We start from the raw sequence: 17,316 nt of genomic DNA, 5'->3' as shown, positions 1-17,316 counted from the left end.
AATCATGAATATTACTGTAGAAGAATAAACCTAATTTCTGTTTACATAGCTGGAAAACAGAATTCATCTTTAGGATGAGACTCTCGTTGCTTAAATTGATTCTGGATGTAAGACCCTGAGACTATGGTTTTGAGTAAAACAAGGAAATGAACGAAACAGTAAAACCGCTCTGCACAGTACAATAACAAAAGTTAGGGTGTAAAACAATGACAAAAAGGAAAAAAAAAAAAGAACAAGTTAAGGAGAAAGGATTACAAAAGAGAGGAAAGTTTTTCTATGTGGTAAGGTGTTACAGGTCTTTAAGGAGGTGAGATGTCTAGTGTTAAATTTTGAGTTGTCTGCCTTGCCACAAGTCAGTGCCTATGTCTTCCCCAAACTCCTCTTAAATTTGTGACTTGAATGTTTGTAATTTTGTTTTCCTAATGGAAATTTATGTGAATGGAATGGGTTTCATGACTGGGTCAGCTATGAGCAGAGAAGAATGAACAGATGTTGAATGCAAAATGCAAGCAAGATGAAAGCATTTGTAGGAGAAATATTTAGGAGTTAGAAAAGATCATGAGATGTAATCTCTGATGAAGAACAGAAAACTTAAGGAATAATGATATAGAGGCTTGACCTATGTGCTGTGTCCTTATTACAGTTAAATGAATGAACTTACCTCAAAGAACACAACTGCCTAGAATATTTTAAACAGGAGAAAACGAAAACACTAAAATGTAGGAAAATACTATCAGTCCATAGACTTATATCTGAAATTCTACAATACAAAATTGTTCTGGAAATGTAATTACTTTTTCTCTTTTAATGGAAAGAACTGACATCACTCACCATTAGGTTGCCTATTGCCTGTATTTATTCATAAGATGAATATATTCATATATTTCACTAAAGCGGCTGCTGCTGCTGCTGCTTCTGCTTCTGCTTCTTCTTCTTTCCTCATAGACTCTCTCATTTTGTTACTGAGGCTGGAATGCAGTGGCACAGTCATAGCTCACTGCAGCCTGAAACTCCTGAGTTCAAGTCATCAACCTGTCACAGCCTCCCAAGTAAACTGGGATTACAGGCATGAGCCACCATGCCTGACTCCTGAAGCTAAGATGTTGAATTATAACGTGCTGACCAGTGTTGGCTAGGGTCATTGTCAATATAAGTATAGACAACACATATTCTTGGTCAACTCAGAAAATTCTGAATTCTCAAACATCTCCTCAGACTTTGGATAAGAGACTGTAAATACGACTTCATGTCTAAAACACCAAAAGCAACGGCAGCAAAAGCCAAAATTGACAAATGGGATCTCATTAAATTAAAGAGCTTCTGCACAGCAAAAGAAACTACCACCAGAGTGAACAGGCAACCTACAGAATGGGAGAAAATTTTTGCAATCTACTCATCTGACAAAGGGCTAATATCCAGAACCTACAAAGAACTCAAACAAATTTACAAGAAAAAAACAAACAACCCCATCAAAAAGTGGGCAAAGGATATGAACAGACATTTCTCAAAAGAAGACATTCATACAGCCAACAGACACATGAAAAAATGCTCATCATCACTGGCCATCAGAGAAATGCAAATCAAAACCACAATGAGATACCATCTCACACCAGTTAGAATGGCGATCATTCAAAAGTCAGGAAACAACAGGTGCTGGAGAGGATGTGGAGAAATAGGAACACTTTTACACTGTTGGTGGGATTGTAAACTAGTTCAACCATTATGGAAAACAGTATGGCGATTCCTCAAGGATCTAGAACTAGATGTACCATATGACCCAGCCATCCCATTACTGGGTATATACCCAAAGGATTATAAATTATGCTGCTATAAAGACACATGCACACATATGTTTATTGCAGCACTATTCACAATAGCAAAGACTTGGAATCAACCCAAATGTCCATCAGTGACAGATTGGATTAAGAAAATGTGGCACATATACACCATGGAATACTATGCAGCCATCAAAAAGGATGAGTTTGCATCCTTTGTAGGGACATGGATGCAGCTGGAAACCATCATTCTTAGCAAACTATCACAAGAACAGAAAACCAAACACCACATGTTCTCACTCATAGGTGGGAACTGAACAATGAGATCACTTGGACTCAGGAAGGGGAACATCACACACCGGGGCCTATCATGGGGAGGGGGGAGGGGGGAGGGATTGCATTGGGAGTTATACCTGATGTAAACGATGAGTTGATGGGTGCAGCACACCAACATGGCACAAGTATACATATGTAACAAACCTGCACGTTATGAACATGTACCCTACAACTTAAAGTATAATAAAAAAAAAAAAAAATTCAGAAAAAAAATTAAAAGTGAAAAGAAAGAGATTACCTTCCAGTGTATTTCTAAAGCTGAAATTGGCAGCTTTATCCATGGAACCAGATTCATACTGGGTCAAACTCAGGCAAAATTCTACGTCAGCTGAAGAGGGGAGCCTTGGGGTTCTGGATTTGTCATGGTTTCCAGGATTGCGCCGTAAAGGTCCCTCGGGCATTCCATTGCATAAAGACTGATGGCTGTTGTACTCCTCCAATCGGCTACAGATAATCTGTACAAAACACCCTCATGTTAAACAAATTGTCACCACCTGAGTCAGTAGAAGAAGGGTAGAAATGTTGGAATTTCTAATTACCATTGTTAGATTTCTCCTTAGGAGATTACCACAATTATGTGTCTTTAATGACAGGGATATGTTCTGAGAAATCCATCATTAGGTGACTTTGTCATTGTGTGAACATCATAGTCACCGTACTTGCACAAACCTAGATTGTATAGCCTACTAAACATCTTGGCTGTATGGTAAAACCTACTGCTCCTGGGCTACAAACCTGTCCAGCACATTGCTGTACTGAACACTATAGGCAACTGTAAGATAATGGCAAGTATTTGTACATCTAAACCTATCTAAACATACAAAAGGTACAGTAAAAATACAGTATAAAAAATATTTTTAAATGGCATACTTGTACATACAGGACACTTACCATAAATGGACCTTGCAGGAGTAGAAGTCGCTTTGGGTAAGTCAGTAAGGGAATAATGAGTGAATATAAAGGCCTAAGATACTACTTTACGCTACTGTAGATTTTATAAACACTATATATATAGGCTACATTAAATTTATAAAAATATTTTTCTTTTTCAATAATAAATTAAACTTAACTTCCTGTAACTTTTTTACTTAATTTTTTAAAACTTTTGGGGTCTTTTGATCATAGCACTTAGCTTAAAACACAAACACATTGTCCAACTGTAGGAAATATTTATATCTTTAGTCTATAAGCTTTATGTTATTTAATTTTTTACTTATAAACATAATTGGAATTTTGTTAAAAACTAAGACACAAGCATATATACTATCGTAGGCCTACACAGAGTCAATATTGTCTATATCATTGTCTTCCACCTCCACATCTTGTCCCACTGGAAAAATCTTCAGGGACAATAGCACACATGGAGCTGTCATCTCTGTGATAACAATGGCGTTTTCTGGAACACTTCCTGGAGATCCTGCCTGAGGCTGTTTCACAGTTAACTTACTTTTTTATAAGTGGAAGAATCACATTCAAAAATAATGATAAAAATATAGAATAGTAAATACATAAACCAGTAACATAGTTGTTTATTATCATTATCAAGTATTATGTAATGTACATAATGGTATGTACTAGACTTTTATACAACTGGGATTTCAGTAGTTGTTTACACCAGCATCACCACGAAGACATGAGTAATGCATTGTGTATAACATTATGACTGCTATGATGTCGTGACAGGAATTTTTCAGCTCCATTTATAGTAGTGTGGGACCACTGTCATATACGTGGTCCATCCTTGACAGAAATTCCATCGTGCGGCATATGACTACATTTTAAAATGTTGAAGGAATTAGCTTTTTAAGGTTGCAGAATGAGCCATAAAAGTTAAAACCTAGAACAGGATTCTAGTGTTGCATCTACCACTTAAGAAACTGATTTAACTGTCTAGACCTCATCTATCAAATGAAGATAACAACAACTACTTCACATAGTTATAGAAAATAAAATATTTATTAATTACCTATGATATATTAAGCACTGTGCCAAGTGCTGAGGCTAGGGTTGGTAACAATAGAGATAGTCATCTCTCTATACATAAGGCCCATAGCACATGGCATGACCAACAGAAAACACTCAAACAGTAGCTTTAAAAACATTAATCTATATTATATTTAGAATGTCAAGGACTAGAACTACTTTCACTTTGTGCTTTTTTGTTCATAAAATGTCCTATTATTGTCTCTTTTTTTTGATGTGCAGTACAATACTCATGGTTGATTGTTTTTTAAAAACTAGAAATTTCTCTGAACTTTAGCTAGAACCGAGGTGATTTTCATTGCAGAAATACCATCTTAAAAATAAGAATTTCCCACCTTTTTATAAGCAAAACTTTTTAAGAAAACATGGTACATGCATTGCCTTATTTAAATCACAAAGCAATACTTTCCACCTCACAAGTAAGGAAAATGAGACTCAGGTTAAGTGGCATTTTCCAGGTTATATGGCAAATAAATGGCAGTGTTGTGACTGCAACCCAAGTTTTCCAACTTCATCTGTAGTGTATTTTGTGCTTTTACAACTAGTCTAGCAGAGCTCAACATTCAACATTTTTAAAAAGTAAGTTCTAGGTTAAAATAAAATAGAGAGTTCTAGTCCTATATCTCGGTTGTGGTTGACAACAGGATGTTGTTCTTTGTTGATTTCCCTAAATCTTGATCGAATTTTTGTAAATAAACTGTCTTAATATAACTTGATTTGAGTATCTATTTTCTGCTGAGAACCTGTCTGATGCAAACATTATTTCCTGCTGATCTTTCCCTTTCCCTCTCTTCTATATCTTCATTGGTCTCTTTGCACTTCCCAGAACTCACCAATCACTCTTATGCAACATGTTCCTGTATTGGTTATTTTTTCTAGGTAGACCGTTTTCTCCTGATACCTGCTTGGGTTATTCATATCCTCATTATCTTAATGAGATCTACACTAAACATCTATTTAACATCATATTCAGCCTTACTCACCCACTTTAGCAGTGTAGTAGAGCTGGTTAGCACTAGCAAAATTCAATGTGTGTAACCCTTCTCAGTATTGGAATGTTCAGCAATATGCCATCATTAGATGGAAATCTACCATTGTCAGTATTTACACCACAACAATTGGAAAATCAGAATCGTATCTCCCTACCTTCCCACTCCCCATTGAGAACAAGTTATTAAACATTTACTGTACACCACTAATTTCTGCTTTATCTGTGCACTTAGCAACTTCTAACATACTATATAATCAAAAGAACTCCTCTCATAGAATAATTGATTTATTGTTGCTGCATTTCAAACCAAAGTTTTAAAATGTCTATGTGTCAGGCATTATACCAGATCACAAGAATACATATTGAACAGGATAAACACAGTTTTTATTTTTATAGAGTTTACAGTCTAATAGGTATGGTTATAAAGATTAAATGTCTATACCATATTGCCTTATTCATTGATTTAAAATGCTTTTTAATAAGTATTAGCATTTTAACTATTGAGTACTTTATGTAACATACCTTCTAGTGGAGTAGGTCTAGAAAGTGTGTGTGAGACAGTAAAACAATATATATATAACTTATATGTTTAACTCCTTCAAATTTTTAAAATAATAAAATATTATATATATCATTTTACTGTCTCACCACACACACTTTCTAGACCTACTCCACTAGAAGGTAAGTTACATAAAATACTCAAATTGCTAATATTTTTGTAAATGAATTTTTAAATCAATGAATAAGGCAATATGGTATACATATTTAATCTTTATAAACATACCTGTTAGACGATAAACTCTACCAAAATAAAAACTGTATCCTGTTCGCTATGTATTATTGTGTTATGGTATGGTGCCTGACAGAAAGACATTTTAAGACTTTGGTTTGAAATTCAATAACAATAAATCAATTATTGTATGAGAGGAGTTATCTTGATATTTCCATCTCATCAATGAGAAATCAGGCTTATAGAAGTTAAGTGACTTCATCAAACATATATAGTTTATAAAATTGGGGGAGTTAATATTTGAATATAGACTGTGTGATTAAAAACTCAAATCTTAGCAACTATCTTAAATGAAACTTCCATTTCCTGGCTATTCCTTCCCACATAAAGGCACTCTAGTTATCTTCCTCTGTCATCTCTTGACCAATGAATTTGTTATGAACCTTCAAAGACTCCATATTATAAAATCCAATTATCCCTGCAGGTCCTAATGTTAAAATAGCACTGGGCACAGTTGACCACTTTCACTTTCACAAAACACATTCCTCTGTCTTCCTCTATCTATTGATTTCTATGATCACATCCCCTTTGATTTTTGCCTTTCTCTCTTGCTGTTACTACTTGGTGTGTCCTACTAGCTCTTCCTCGTCTATTTTACCTGTAAATATTGTGCTCTAGGCAGGACTGGCTATGCAATTTGCAGCACCAGGTAAATGTTGAGACCTTGGTTGTGGGTAGAGAAATCAATATTTACTTTCTCAATCTATAGGGAATAGGTGGCCCACAGTCTCAGTCTACAGTGAATAGGTGACTCCTTGGGGATTGAAACCTCCATGCTAAGACTTGTTTGAGTAGGTGGGTAGATTAGTTCAGGCTGCCATAAGAAAATACTACAGACTGGGTGGCTTAAAGAGCAGACATTTCTTTTCTCAAAGTTCATGAGTTTGGAAGTCCAAGATCAAGCTGTCTGGTGAGGTCTCTCTTACGTCTTGCAGAGGAAACCTTTTCTCCATCTTCAGAAGGCCGTTTATGTATACATAAAGAGACAGCTCTGTCTTTTTCCTCTTCTTATGAGGACACCAGTACTATTGGATTAGGACCTCTCTGTTATGACCTCACTTAACTTTAATTACTTCCTTAAAGCCCTACCTCCAAATACAGTCACATTGGGAATTAGGGATTCAACACACACGTTTTTGGGAGATGCAATTCAGTCCATGATGCTGGGTGAGAGGCCCATATGTAATCACCTGTGCACCATGCTAAGGTGCAGCCAGTCTAAGTAGAGAAGGCCTCCATTTTACCCTGAACCAACAAATCATGGGACCAACACCCAACTTCACACCTCTTCTTGCTTGCACCAAGGAACCCACCAGGGTTGGAGAGTGATGTGGAATGTTGACCTCTTTCCTCCCACCAGTGGCCTTGGACAGAGGGTGAGGAAGTAGAAACTAGATGGGGCTGGTGGATGGGTTAGTGGTAGCCGAGACTCATCCCAGGAAAACAAAGAACAAAGGGTCTGCAGGACACATATGAACCAAGCATATGCTCCATTGTCCCTATAACTTCACTTATAAAGCACAAACTCAAAGATAAGATTAATAAGAATTTCAACATCAAGACCACAGATCATTAAACCTCAAATGTGGAGTCTGCTTCTGAGCATGGAGCATCATGTGATGGCACTGTTTTTATATTGTCAATTCTACCTCCAAAACATCTCAAGTCAGGCAACCATTCTCCACATGCTGACATCCTGTGTGATCCTGCTGCTAAAGTCAGATGGTCTACTCTTCTCTGACACTGCTTGTTCTTCTCCATTCTATGACTCTGACTGTGGCTAAGCATGCCCACTTTTTGCCATGCATCTAATATCCTACCCATTCTTTCAGGCCAAGGCAAATAATTAGTAAAAAAAAAAAACCAGGCATTGTTGACTCTTACTTAAAAAGGAACTCAAAAGGGACTGACTCTGAATGTAAAAAAAATTCAAGAATCCTTCACCAAATTATTTTTCTTATAGTTTCGTTTATATGTAGGCAGAAGAATAAACTATGATAAAAATGTATGACTATATAAGCCAAAAAGAGCTCTTAAGAAAAACATAAATTTTACTTTTTCTTAGTGTTACATAAATTAATGCATCACTTAAATTCATTGATACCTTACATTTAATAAAATAGAGTAATTAGGTAGCGAGAGAGAAATCCAAAGCAAAAGATGAAATTTAGGAGAGTCCACCCTGCCATCACTGACTGTCCACAACAGGTGCATGCTTCTGTGGGAGGCTTGGGACCACTAGGGAGATAACATTGTTCTTTACCCAACTTATACTTATTCATTTTCGTCTCTAATATACAATGATTATTATATCCCTTATAAAAATGCATCCTTCATGAAGACACATTTATTTTTACATTGTTGTTTATTTCTTTACCCTCAGAATCTAGTTCAGTTTCCAGCACTCTGTAGATGTGCAATAAGTATTTGTTGGATGAATGAACAGAGTCAATGAATGAGCCAAAGAATCTCCTACAAAAAGTATGTGTTGAGTGCTCATTTTTCTCAGTCATGTTGTTGGTACCACCTCTACCATAGAATATATTTCTAGAACTTATTTTTGTAAACATATGTTGAGTCCCTACTCTGTCCTAGGCCATAAGGGAGCTATCTCTGTGAACACTAAAAATTGAAATTCTCACAACTACCCTGTGGATTTTTATGATTTTATCTCCATTTTCATGATGAGGATACTAAGCCAGACTGTGAAAGACTACAAAAGGCTAATGGGGTATAAAGTCCCATGTTATGATTTATAATTTTGTGAACAGTAGATGAGGCACATAGAATAGTAATTTAAAGGTAAAATGTCTTACTGGTCAACTGTTTGCATCACATTTGAAAATAATCAAGACTATTTTATTAGTCCCCTATCCCACTGAATTTACTATCTATAAGCATGTATAAACAAATTTAGTCATCTCAAGTAGAATTGAATGGGCAGTCCCCCACCATAGATGGCTGCTACTGTGTTAGATAAGAAATGCTTAGAGAAGTTACTCTTAATTTTTGGTCACTAAGATCTAACTTATGAATTATGCATTGTGTGGTGGAGAAAAAATTGGGATCCATAATGCAGGTAGATGTGACTTCAATTCTGGCTAATTTTCTTACTAGTCATGGGGCAATGAACATGTTTTTTAGGCTTGTTAAATCTCAGTTTTTTAAAACTGTACTATGATATGATATATGAAAAGAAACTATTCAACAAATAATTTCTGGCTCAACTAATGCCAGTTTCTAGTTTTCCTTGTACTTTACAACATTCCTAAATCCTTTCATCTGTATGTAACTGAGAACTGGAACTGTTGAGTGACTTGTCTTAGGGACATATGATGTTTGGAGTCAAAACCAAAGTACTAAAACACAAGCTTCCTGATTCCAAAGCAATACCCACTACATTTATTATGATGTGTTAATAGTTTAGGAATGGTTGAATAAAACTAACCTAACTTTTACATTGAATGTAGTATGTTGGATGCTTTTATAATTTTGATTAACTAGACACTACAAGTATATAGACTAAATCATTTTTATTCCTCTTTGAGTAATCTCAGGATATTTTCAAATGATCCTGCTGCCTTAAAGACTCCTACAGCCGACTCAGTTAAATTAGAGAGGCTTGAATGAAACTATTTTTGCTGAAATGCCAACTGCCAAGTGACTAAGTGTTCAGATGACTGGAGGTATTACTAACGAGGAGGAAATCTACCCTGTTTCCAGAAATAATTTGAAAAACTCCAAACCTTAGTCTTTACACTACATACAGGAAAGGAGGCAGGCTAGGAGAAATTGTTAGCATTGTGCTTATGATCATGAAGATTCTAGTCAGAAAGACCTGGTTTCCAATACTGACCCCATTAGTTACATGGCCTGGGGCAAGTTACTTAAGCTTTCTGAGTATTAAGTTTTTTCATCTGTAAATGGGAATTATGCCTTTCTATCAATGATCAAATAATCTAACATGTATAAAGCACTTAGCAGAGTGCCAGGTGTAAAGTGTTTGATAATGACAGCTATTATAATTATTTTTGAAAACAAGACCATTGGGCAGGTCACCAAATTGTTTTTAACTTTGGGTGTATCACACTGTTTGAATATTCATTATTATAATATCTAACTTTGATATATCATTTAAAAATATATTATTTCCACACATGAAACTCAATATGTCAGATCATAACAAGCCATATAAATACATTTTATTGAATCCCTTCACAGTAATGCTTTAACCTATATTCTAATTTTAGGGACAAAAATCATCTCAGAATAATTAAGTAACTTGCTTAGGGTCTTGTAGCTAAGTAAGTATGGAAATTCACTCAAATTCATGCTGACGTGACTGAAAAGACTATACTCTTTGTACTACGTTGTTCTGTATTCCATTCCATTTAATCCTCCTATTAACACACACATAAAATAAGTATAGATGGTAATTCTACCTCATTTTTTTTCTCTTGGGAATAAAAAAAGGTCAAATATTTTAAATAACTGGTCCAATGTCATCGACCAAAATGGCAGGGGTAGAATTTGAACCTGGATGTTCTGATGATGACTGTGTTCTTTTTCTATTTCAACACAAGTGATTTATAACATATATAACATACGCTGAGGGAGGAGATCAAGTGTTCCAAGTCAAAGCAAAAAAGGGGAGATACAAGGAAGAGATATATTAATGAGGAAGGTGAACCTAAATATTGTTTTCTTAAATTTAAAGAAATAACATAAACTGCCAGCTATTAAAAGCTTTTGGGAGCAAAGATTTTGTTATAGCATTAAAGGTTTATCTGGGGCAAAAAATGCAAACCATATGACATTCCACAAAATGTTTTTCATAAAGGAAAAAGAGAAGCTGTTATTTCACTGAGCTGTTGTCATGGTTACCTAAAACCCATGACTCTCTGCTGAAATGTGACTTTTTTTCTTCCAACTGTTTGCTTCCATGTGATGTGCTTTTCACCTGATGAGTGAATTCCCTGGTCACAATTCGCTCATGTCTATCAGCTAGGAAATGTTTTTCGTCTTTGTTTCAGTTCATCATGACACCTATTCCTGATACCCCTTTTATTTTTATGGCTAGCTTATCTGTTGGTTGCATAACATTAGATCTAATTATGTTGAGCACGGGTAGTTTGTACTTAAATGTTAAGCAACCCTCCACCTCCAAATATAATGAACTATTTTAATTGATGACAAACATGGCCTCTACTTTAAAAGCTTTGGTCATTAAACAAATAAATGAGCAAACAAACAACAGACATGAATTAGGAACACAATATTTCCAAATAAATTAGTTACCTGATTTTTAACATATTTAATAGAAAACTCTGACCAATAAATGTTAATTTCATTTAATTAACACTCAGCTATGTTGCAACTTGCTTCATCTTCTTTCTTGTATTCTTACTTTGCATGCACACACACATACATATGGAACTACCAGAGAACTACACAAAATATCTTATACCCAAATTTAAGTAAGTGGCTACTGTTGACATTGTTGTATCCTAGGTATTGGGAATCCAATGCTGTAAAAAACTGCAGTGAACGGTCCTAGAAATCTACCCATGCAGAGTTTAATATTTGATCTATGCTAGCACTGGAGCTAACATTTCTTTGATGTTAAATTTTGTTAAATTCAGCATGTATTTATAAAGCCTGTTACATGTATATATTATAGTCCTGTGTTCTGTGGATACAAAAATATTTAGAAATGATCTCTACCTTGGAGGAGCTGACAGGCTGGTAGATACAGACAGGCTTGAAAACCATTGCATGTAATGAAAAGTTACAAGTGCTATGATATAAATCTGTATAAAGTACAATGATAGCACAAAGGGGAGAGGGTCAGCTCTACTAGAGTAACAGAGGTGGATCAGTAAAAGTCTCAGAATATTTTCATTATGATATAAATTAAAAGGATTACATCACTGTGTCTGCCTATGTTGTCTCGGGCAGGAGAATTTTAAGGGAGTCAAAGTGTTTACATGTCAAATTATACATCTAGAAATTAGCGAGTTACTTGAACCCTTCTGAACCTAAATGGATCCTTATAAATAAGAAATAACACTGTTGACTTAAAAAGCACTGCAGTCAGAGCCGCTCGGTTTTAGTCCTCAGATGTGTGACTTTGGACAATCATCCTACCATTTTAGACTTTTCTATAGTTTTTTAATAAAATGCAGACGCTACCCTAAATACCATTGAAGATCTCTCAGCTCAGAGTTAATAAATGCTATCAAATCTCTAAAATCTCAATTTTGGGGTCAAGTAAAATGATGTCTGAAACCAATAAAAAAAAAGAGGGCTTTATGTGAAAGGTGAATCAGCATAGCTAATTTGGAAGGTCTTAATTAACTCAATCTAGAAAGTTTTTGATCTCATCTCACACAAAATAGTCTAGTTCTTAATTTAAGCATTCAATTTGGGCAAAGGCATTCAAATTAATGGTGTGTTTATTACAGAACCTTCATTTTTGTAAAACGAAAGTAAAGAGATACCAAAACAATCTCCATATTCATTAACTCAATGATTCTCAGTGCTGGCTGCACATTAGAATCACAAAATGAGGGTTTAAAAATGCAAACACTTGAAGGCCCGGCATGATGGCTCAGGCCTGTAATCTCAGCACTTTGGGAGTCTGAGGCGGCAGATCACTTGAGGTCAAGAGTTAAAGACCAGCCAGGCCAACAGGGTGAAACCCCATCTCTACTAAAAGTACACAAAATTAGCTGAGCCTGGCGGTGGATCCCTGTAGTCCCAACTATTAGGGAGACTGAGGCAGAAGAATCACTTGAACCTGGGAAGTGGAGGTTGCAGCGTGCGGGGATCGCACCACTGCCAAAACAAAAACAAAAAAAAACAAAACAAACACATCCGGACGCTTTTACACTTTTACAACCTCACGGAAGACCACCTGAATCTGAATTTCTGGCAAGAAATTAGGTGCGTAAAAATCTTGCAACAGTTTTTATTTTTTATTTTTAATGGTTTTTTGGAAGCTTCCTAGGTGATTTTGACATTGAAAACTCTGAATTAAATCAATGTAAGCAATCAATCTTAACTTTTATAAGGACTTTGTAACCAGAGAGGCTGTGAGAAGGAGTGGAAACAGCCAATGTGAGTGGGGTTTGACTGTCACCTCTGCCACTAATAATCTCTTGACACTACTAAAACACAGTAGGTGAGCAGCAAATGTTCATTCATTTCACCTTTCTTAAACTGTGATTTCCTTGTTTCTCTTCAATCATCTTCCTTCCACTCTGTTTTCTAATTTTATTTTTGAAACCTGTTTCTACACAGAAATTTAATCATAGAACAAGGTTGAAGTTGATAATTGTACCAATTTCAGTTCAGGGCTTACCCACTTGACACATTTTTTTTTTCTAGAAAGTATTAAAATTGAACACATTCATGAAAAGAAGAAGGAAAAAGTTCCACTTGACAATAAGTAATTAGGAAAACAATACGCATATAGCCGTGGATATCATCTCGTATTACACATCTCATGTAATTAAAAATCAATGTGTATCTATTAAGCTTTCCTGTGGATGTTGCAGCTTATTTTAGTAATTTAGACAGTCCTCCAACCTTTCTGGGTCAAGTTAAGCCACATAGTTAAACAAAGCATAACAACTGACTGAAAATCCCATGTCCAATCCTGGCAGTTTTTTTAAACAGGAACACAGGATATGAGAGCTAGATGAGAGTTTGCACATTATAGATTAAGGTAGGAGGTCTGAAAGCTCACTGAAATAGATTTTTTTTCCGAGCACATTTTTCTAGCCTTTCCTGCATAAAACCCATTATGTTTGGTAAATAGCTGACTAATAACACCAAAAATTATACAGTGGCCATTTTTTAAATGAACTTCAATAGACTTCATTGGGATGGGGTACAAACTTGGTTCGGTGGAGAATGCGATCTACATTTCAAAACTGCAGATTTTGAGAAATTGAGTGCAAGATTCTTCTCATCCCATTCACATATTGGGCTTAATTTCATAGAGCATTGCTAGTCAAAAATGCTGTATTAGAAAGTTTTGGAAGACAGACAGAGCTTTCCTTTAACATATGGTTTTAAATGATAAATAAACACATATTTCTTTGGTTACCATTTGCCCCTAATTCAAAATGAAAAATTCAGAATAGATGAAATAGGAATTCAATTCCAAATAGTAATCCTTCATATTTTATCTAAAGTTTTCAAGGACTGAGAAAGAAAGCTAACCTCTAATGCAGCCTAAAGAAAAAGTGAGAAATGAACCAGATCCTTTAGCTAAAGATATCACAGCAGTTACATCCTTGGAAATAGGATACAGTGGTCATATAGCCAGATTATTAGAGAATAAATGTTTTTTTTTTGCTTCTTATTAGCTGTATGATCTTATGCAAGTTACCTGATACCTTTATAACCTCTAAAATAGGGAAAGATTGATAAGAGCATGAAATGAACGAATGCACAAAAACATTTGCCACAGGGTTTACACATACTAGATGTTCAATGAATATTAGCCATCTTCATTATTTACCTGTTTAAGCCTCGGGATCTTCATACTTTCAAAAATGAAGATCTAATCCAATAATTATTTCCCAAACATTCCTGATTAAAAGAATCAGCATAGACACTTAGTAAATTGTGCCTTCTCAGGACTATCTCCTGAAGATTCTGACCAATGAGTCTGGGATAGGGCCAGGAATTTGCATTTTTAATTTGTACACCATATGAATCCTGTTGTAATAATTTTATTTTTCAGAAACATTAGTGTATATCATTTTTTTAATCATCCAAATATGCATTCATTCATTCATTTATTCAATTCACAAAATACATAATGTGCTATTGCCATTTCTAAAGGCACCATACTATGTTCTGGGAAATACAATAATGAATCAAGTACTCTGTTCATTGCAGTTTAGAAACCTAGTAGAAGTTGTTAGACAAATAATTACAGAAATATCTAAAGTGTGCTATAAAGGAAAAATACAAGGTACACTGAGAGTTCTTAACATGGCATCATTTCTATTCTTGATGGGGGCTTCAGTGGGGTGTTCAGAAGAGAAGTTTATATCCTGCCTGAAGAAGTGATTGTTTCGGTTCCTCCCTGCTCTGACATCATACATCCAGCACATCTTACCTGCCAAGAGGAGAAGAATGATGCTGGGCTGAGTAGGTTAGGATTTGCGGGGTGCTGACCTCCCATGTACTCATCTGTGCAAATGTCACACTTTTCTGCATCCCGCCAGTCCCAATATGGAATAGTGAAGTTTTCATCTCCTGTCAGCTTCTGGATTTCTTGTTCCCACCGTAACAAGAAGAGTCTATGCCAAGGCAGAAAAGCTGGTGCTTCATGGGCAAAATCAATGTCTCTCCAGATTTCAGATCCCCCAAGCAGTGCATCCATTGACACATAATAATGGATCCAGACAAAGAGGTCATAAATGTTGATATCACTAAACATGGGTGTTGACCCATTTTTCATTTGGCCGTACGTCCCTATGGGGATGACATAGTCTGAGCTGATGGTATGCTTTGCTAAAGTGAGGTAGGCAAAAAATTTGTCCTTCTCTGGGGCACTCAAATCAAAGATGTTTCTTCTCACCAAGAGTCGTCTGTCTGTGCAGTTTGGTCCCCAAAAGCCAAACTTGCAGTTTCCACAGTCGAATCCCGTGAAGTTGCCAGAGCACTGGCAGGTCCTATTATAAAAGATGGAAGGCCACGACTCCCGGTCATCCACCCCTGTGAAGGGAAATTGAGGCCCAAGTGGTGCATTGGACAGAAGGATATTCTGACAGGAACCTCTGCCTGAAAGTTGGCCACAGGGACTCCCGTCCCCACTCCATGGTGGGCAGCATTCCTTTTCCATCAGGTTCTTAGAGGAGACACAGGCTCGAGGGAAATGGCCAGCGGAGGTCTGGAAACTCCACAGCAGGCAGTACAAAACAGCCAGGATCATTCTTCCTCTAGTCCTCACAAGGTCTGCTGAAACTGGCTAATTGGAGTCACAGACTTCTCTTTCCAGCTACTCCTACAGTGATTATCACATGTCTTGGCTGAGACCTATATAATACCACTCCCACCTCCAGCATCAAACACTTTTAGTCTTTATCTTAAGCTTTCATCCTCTGAAAAGCACATGACTGACTTTTCTTTGGAATTGGCTCATATCCCACCAGTGGGATAGGTCTATGTTAAAGTGAAAAACTCTATTCACCATTAATAGTTTAATTCTTATGGTTAGAATATTAACAATAAGATTAATAATAATAATGCCTGACCTAAGCAAACCCAGTTAATAGACTACAAAATTAACGATGATTTGAACTTGCAGATGAGAGGTAGTGTCAGGAATAGAGCTTCTCTTATTAACAAAGTTTAGGAAGTATTAAAGATTATGGGTTTTAGCTAGTTATTTCTCAGAGACCCTAAACAGGCTACAATATTTGAACTCCATATGCAGAGAGAGATTGTCTTCAGAGTCCAGAGATAATTCCTTATATGTTATTGAATTTCAGTTCATTTATTGTATACAAAGGATCAGAAAAAAATCTTATACTTTTACCTGATAATCCTGATGCATTTTCTGACAACTCCTAAGGATAGCTCACTTTGATAGCTGGTTGATTTGCTTCATTGTGGGGATATCCCACGGCAAAGAGCGCGCGCTCTCTCTCTCTGCTTCTCTCTCTCTGCATTTCTCTCTCTCTGCATCTCTCTCTCTCTCCAATGCTGTAGACATGTTGTTTTTCCTATAAATTCTAGAAATTAAGAATTTATTTGAAAATGTTTTTGCAATGTGTTTTGTGCAAAGAAATTCTCAATTAGTGAGTGAATGAAAAAGGAGAAATATATTTCTTTGCAAATACTTTTTGGTCATCTCAATTATTTCAAAAGTTCCTTCTCTGTGTATAGTGAGCTAGGGAAACTGAAATTCATGGCTAAAAAATATAATTTAACTATGTTAATTTTCAAATGAGTAGTATAGATAATAAGTAAATCAAACTTTTAATGGAAGAGATGTATTTGTGGGCTGATACTAGAAAGAATTGCATAATTTTGGATAATATGCAAGTGTTATCAAGGCAGTGCCCTTGATTAATACCTCAAGGAGTGGGCATAAGTTGGACAGACAATTCAGAATAGATACAACACCTGAGACAGGGGAAACGTGTAGAGATGGGAACTGTGTTTCATCTGTCGAGTTGGAGCATTACACTCAGATAGGCCTCCACACATTATAGAAAATTAAACCTGGGGCCAATACATGGAGGGGCTTAAAGACTTAGTGGTTTGAACTAAAGTGAGCCCTTTTGTGAGCTGAAGAGTGACAAAATGAGAGTAGTCAAATCAAAGTTGCCCCTCTGAAGCTTCCTTCTTTGTCCTCCTCCAAACTTAAAGCTGGGTGGTCCACTGAAATTAATGAAAAAGGAAAAGAGGAGATC

At 36.0% G+C, this 17,316-nt stretch overlaps 1 protein-coding gene across 1 annotated transcript in view; it reads right to left on the bottom strand.

Annotated features, from left to right (window-relative positions):
• TYR (tyrosinase) overlaps positions 1-15,858 on the bottom strand; it is a 120,251-nt gene extending 104,393 nt beyond the window's left edge. Inside the window, 2 exon segments of the mRNA XM_001105033.5 lie at positions 2,350-2,566; positions 15,012-15,858. Coding sequence (XP_001105033.4) covers positions 2,350-2,566; positions 15,012-15,830 — 1,036 coding nt within the window. The 5' untranslated portion in view covers positions 15,831-15,858.
• Between the last annotated feature and the right edge of the window lie 1,458 nt (positions 15,859-17,316).

The sequence above is a fragment of the Macaca mulatta genome, chromosome 14 (assembly GCF_049350105.2).
Source record: "Macaca mulatta isolate MMU2019108-1 chromosome 14, T2T-MMU8v2.0, whole genome shotgun sequence".
Classification (NCBI taxonomy): Eukaryota; Metazoa; Chordata; class Mammalia; order Primates; family Cercopithecidae; genus Macaca; species Macaca mulatta.
Note: the sequence above shows the minus strand (reverse complement) of the source record. Positions and strands in the feature narration are given on the sequence as shown.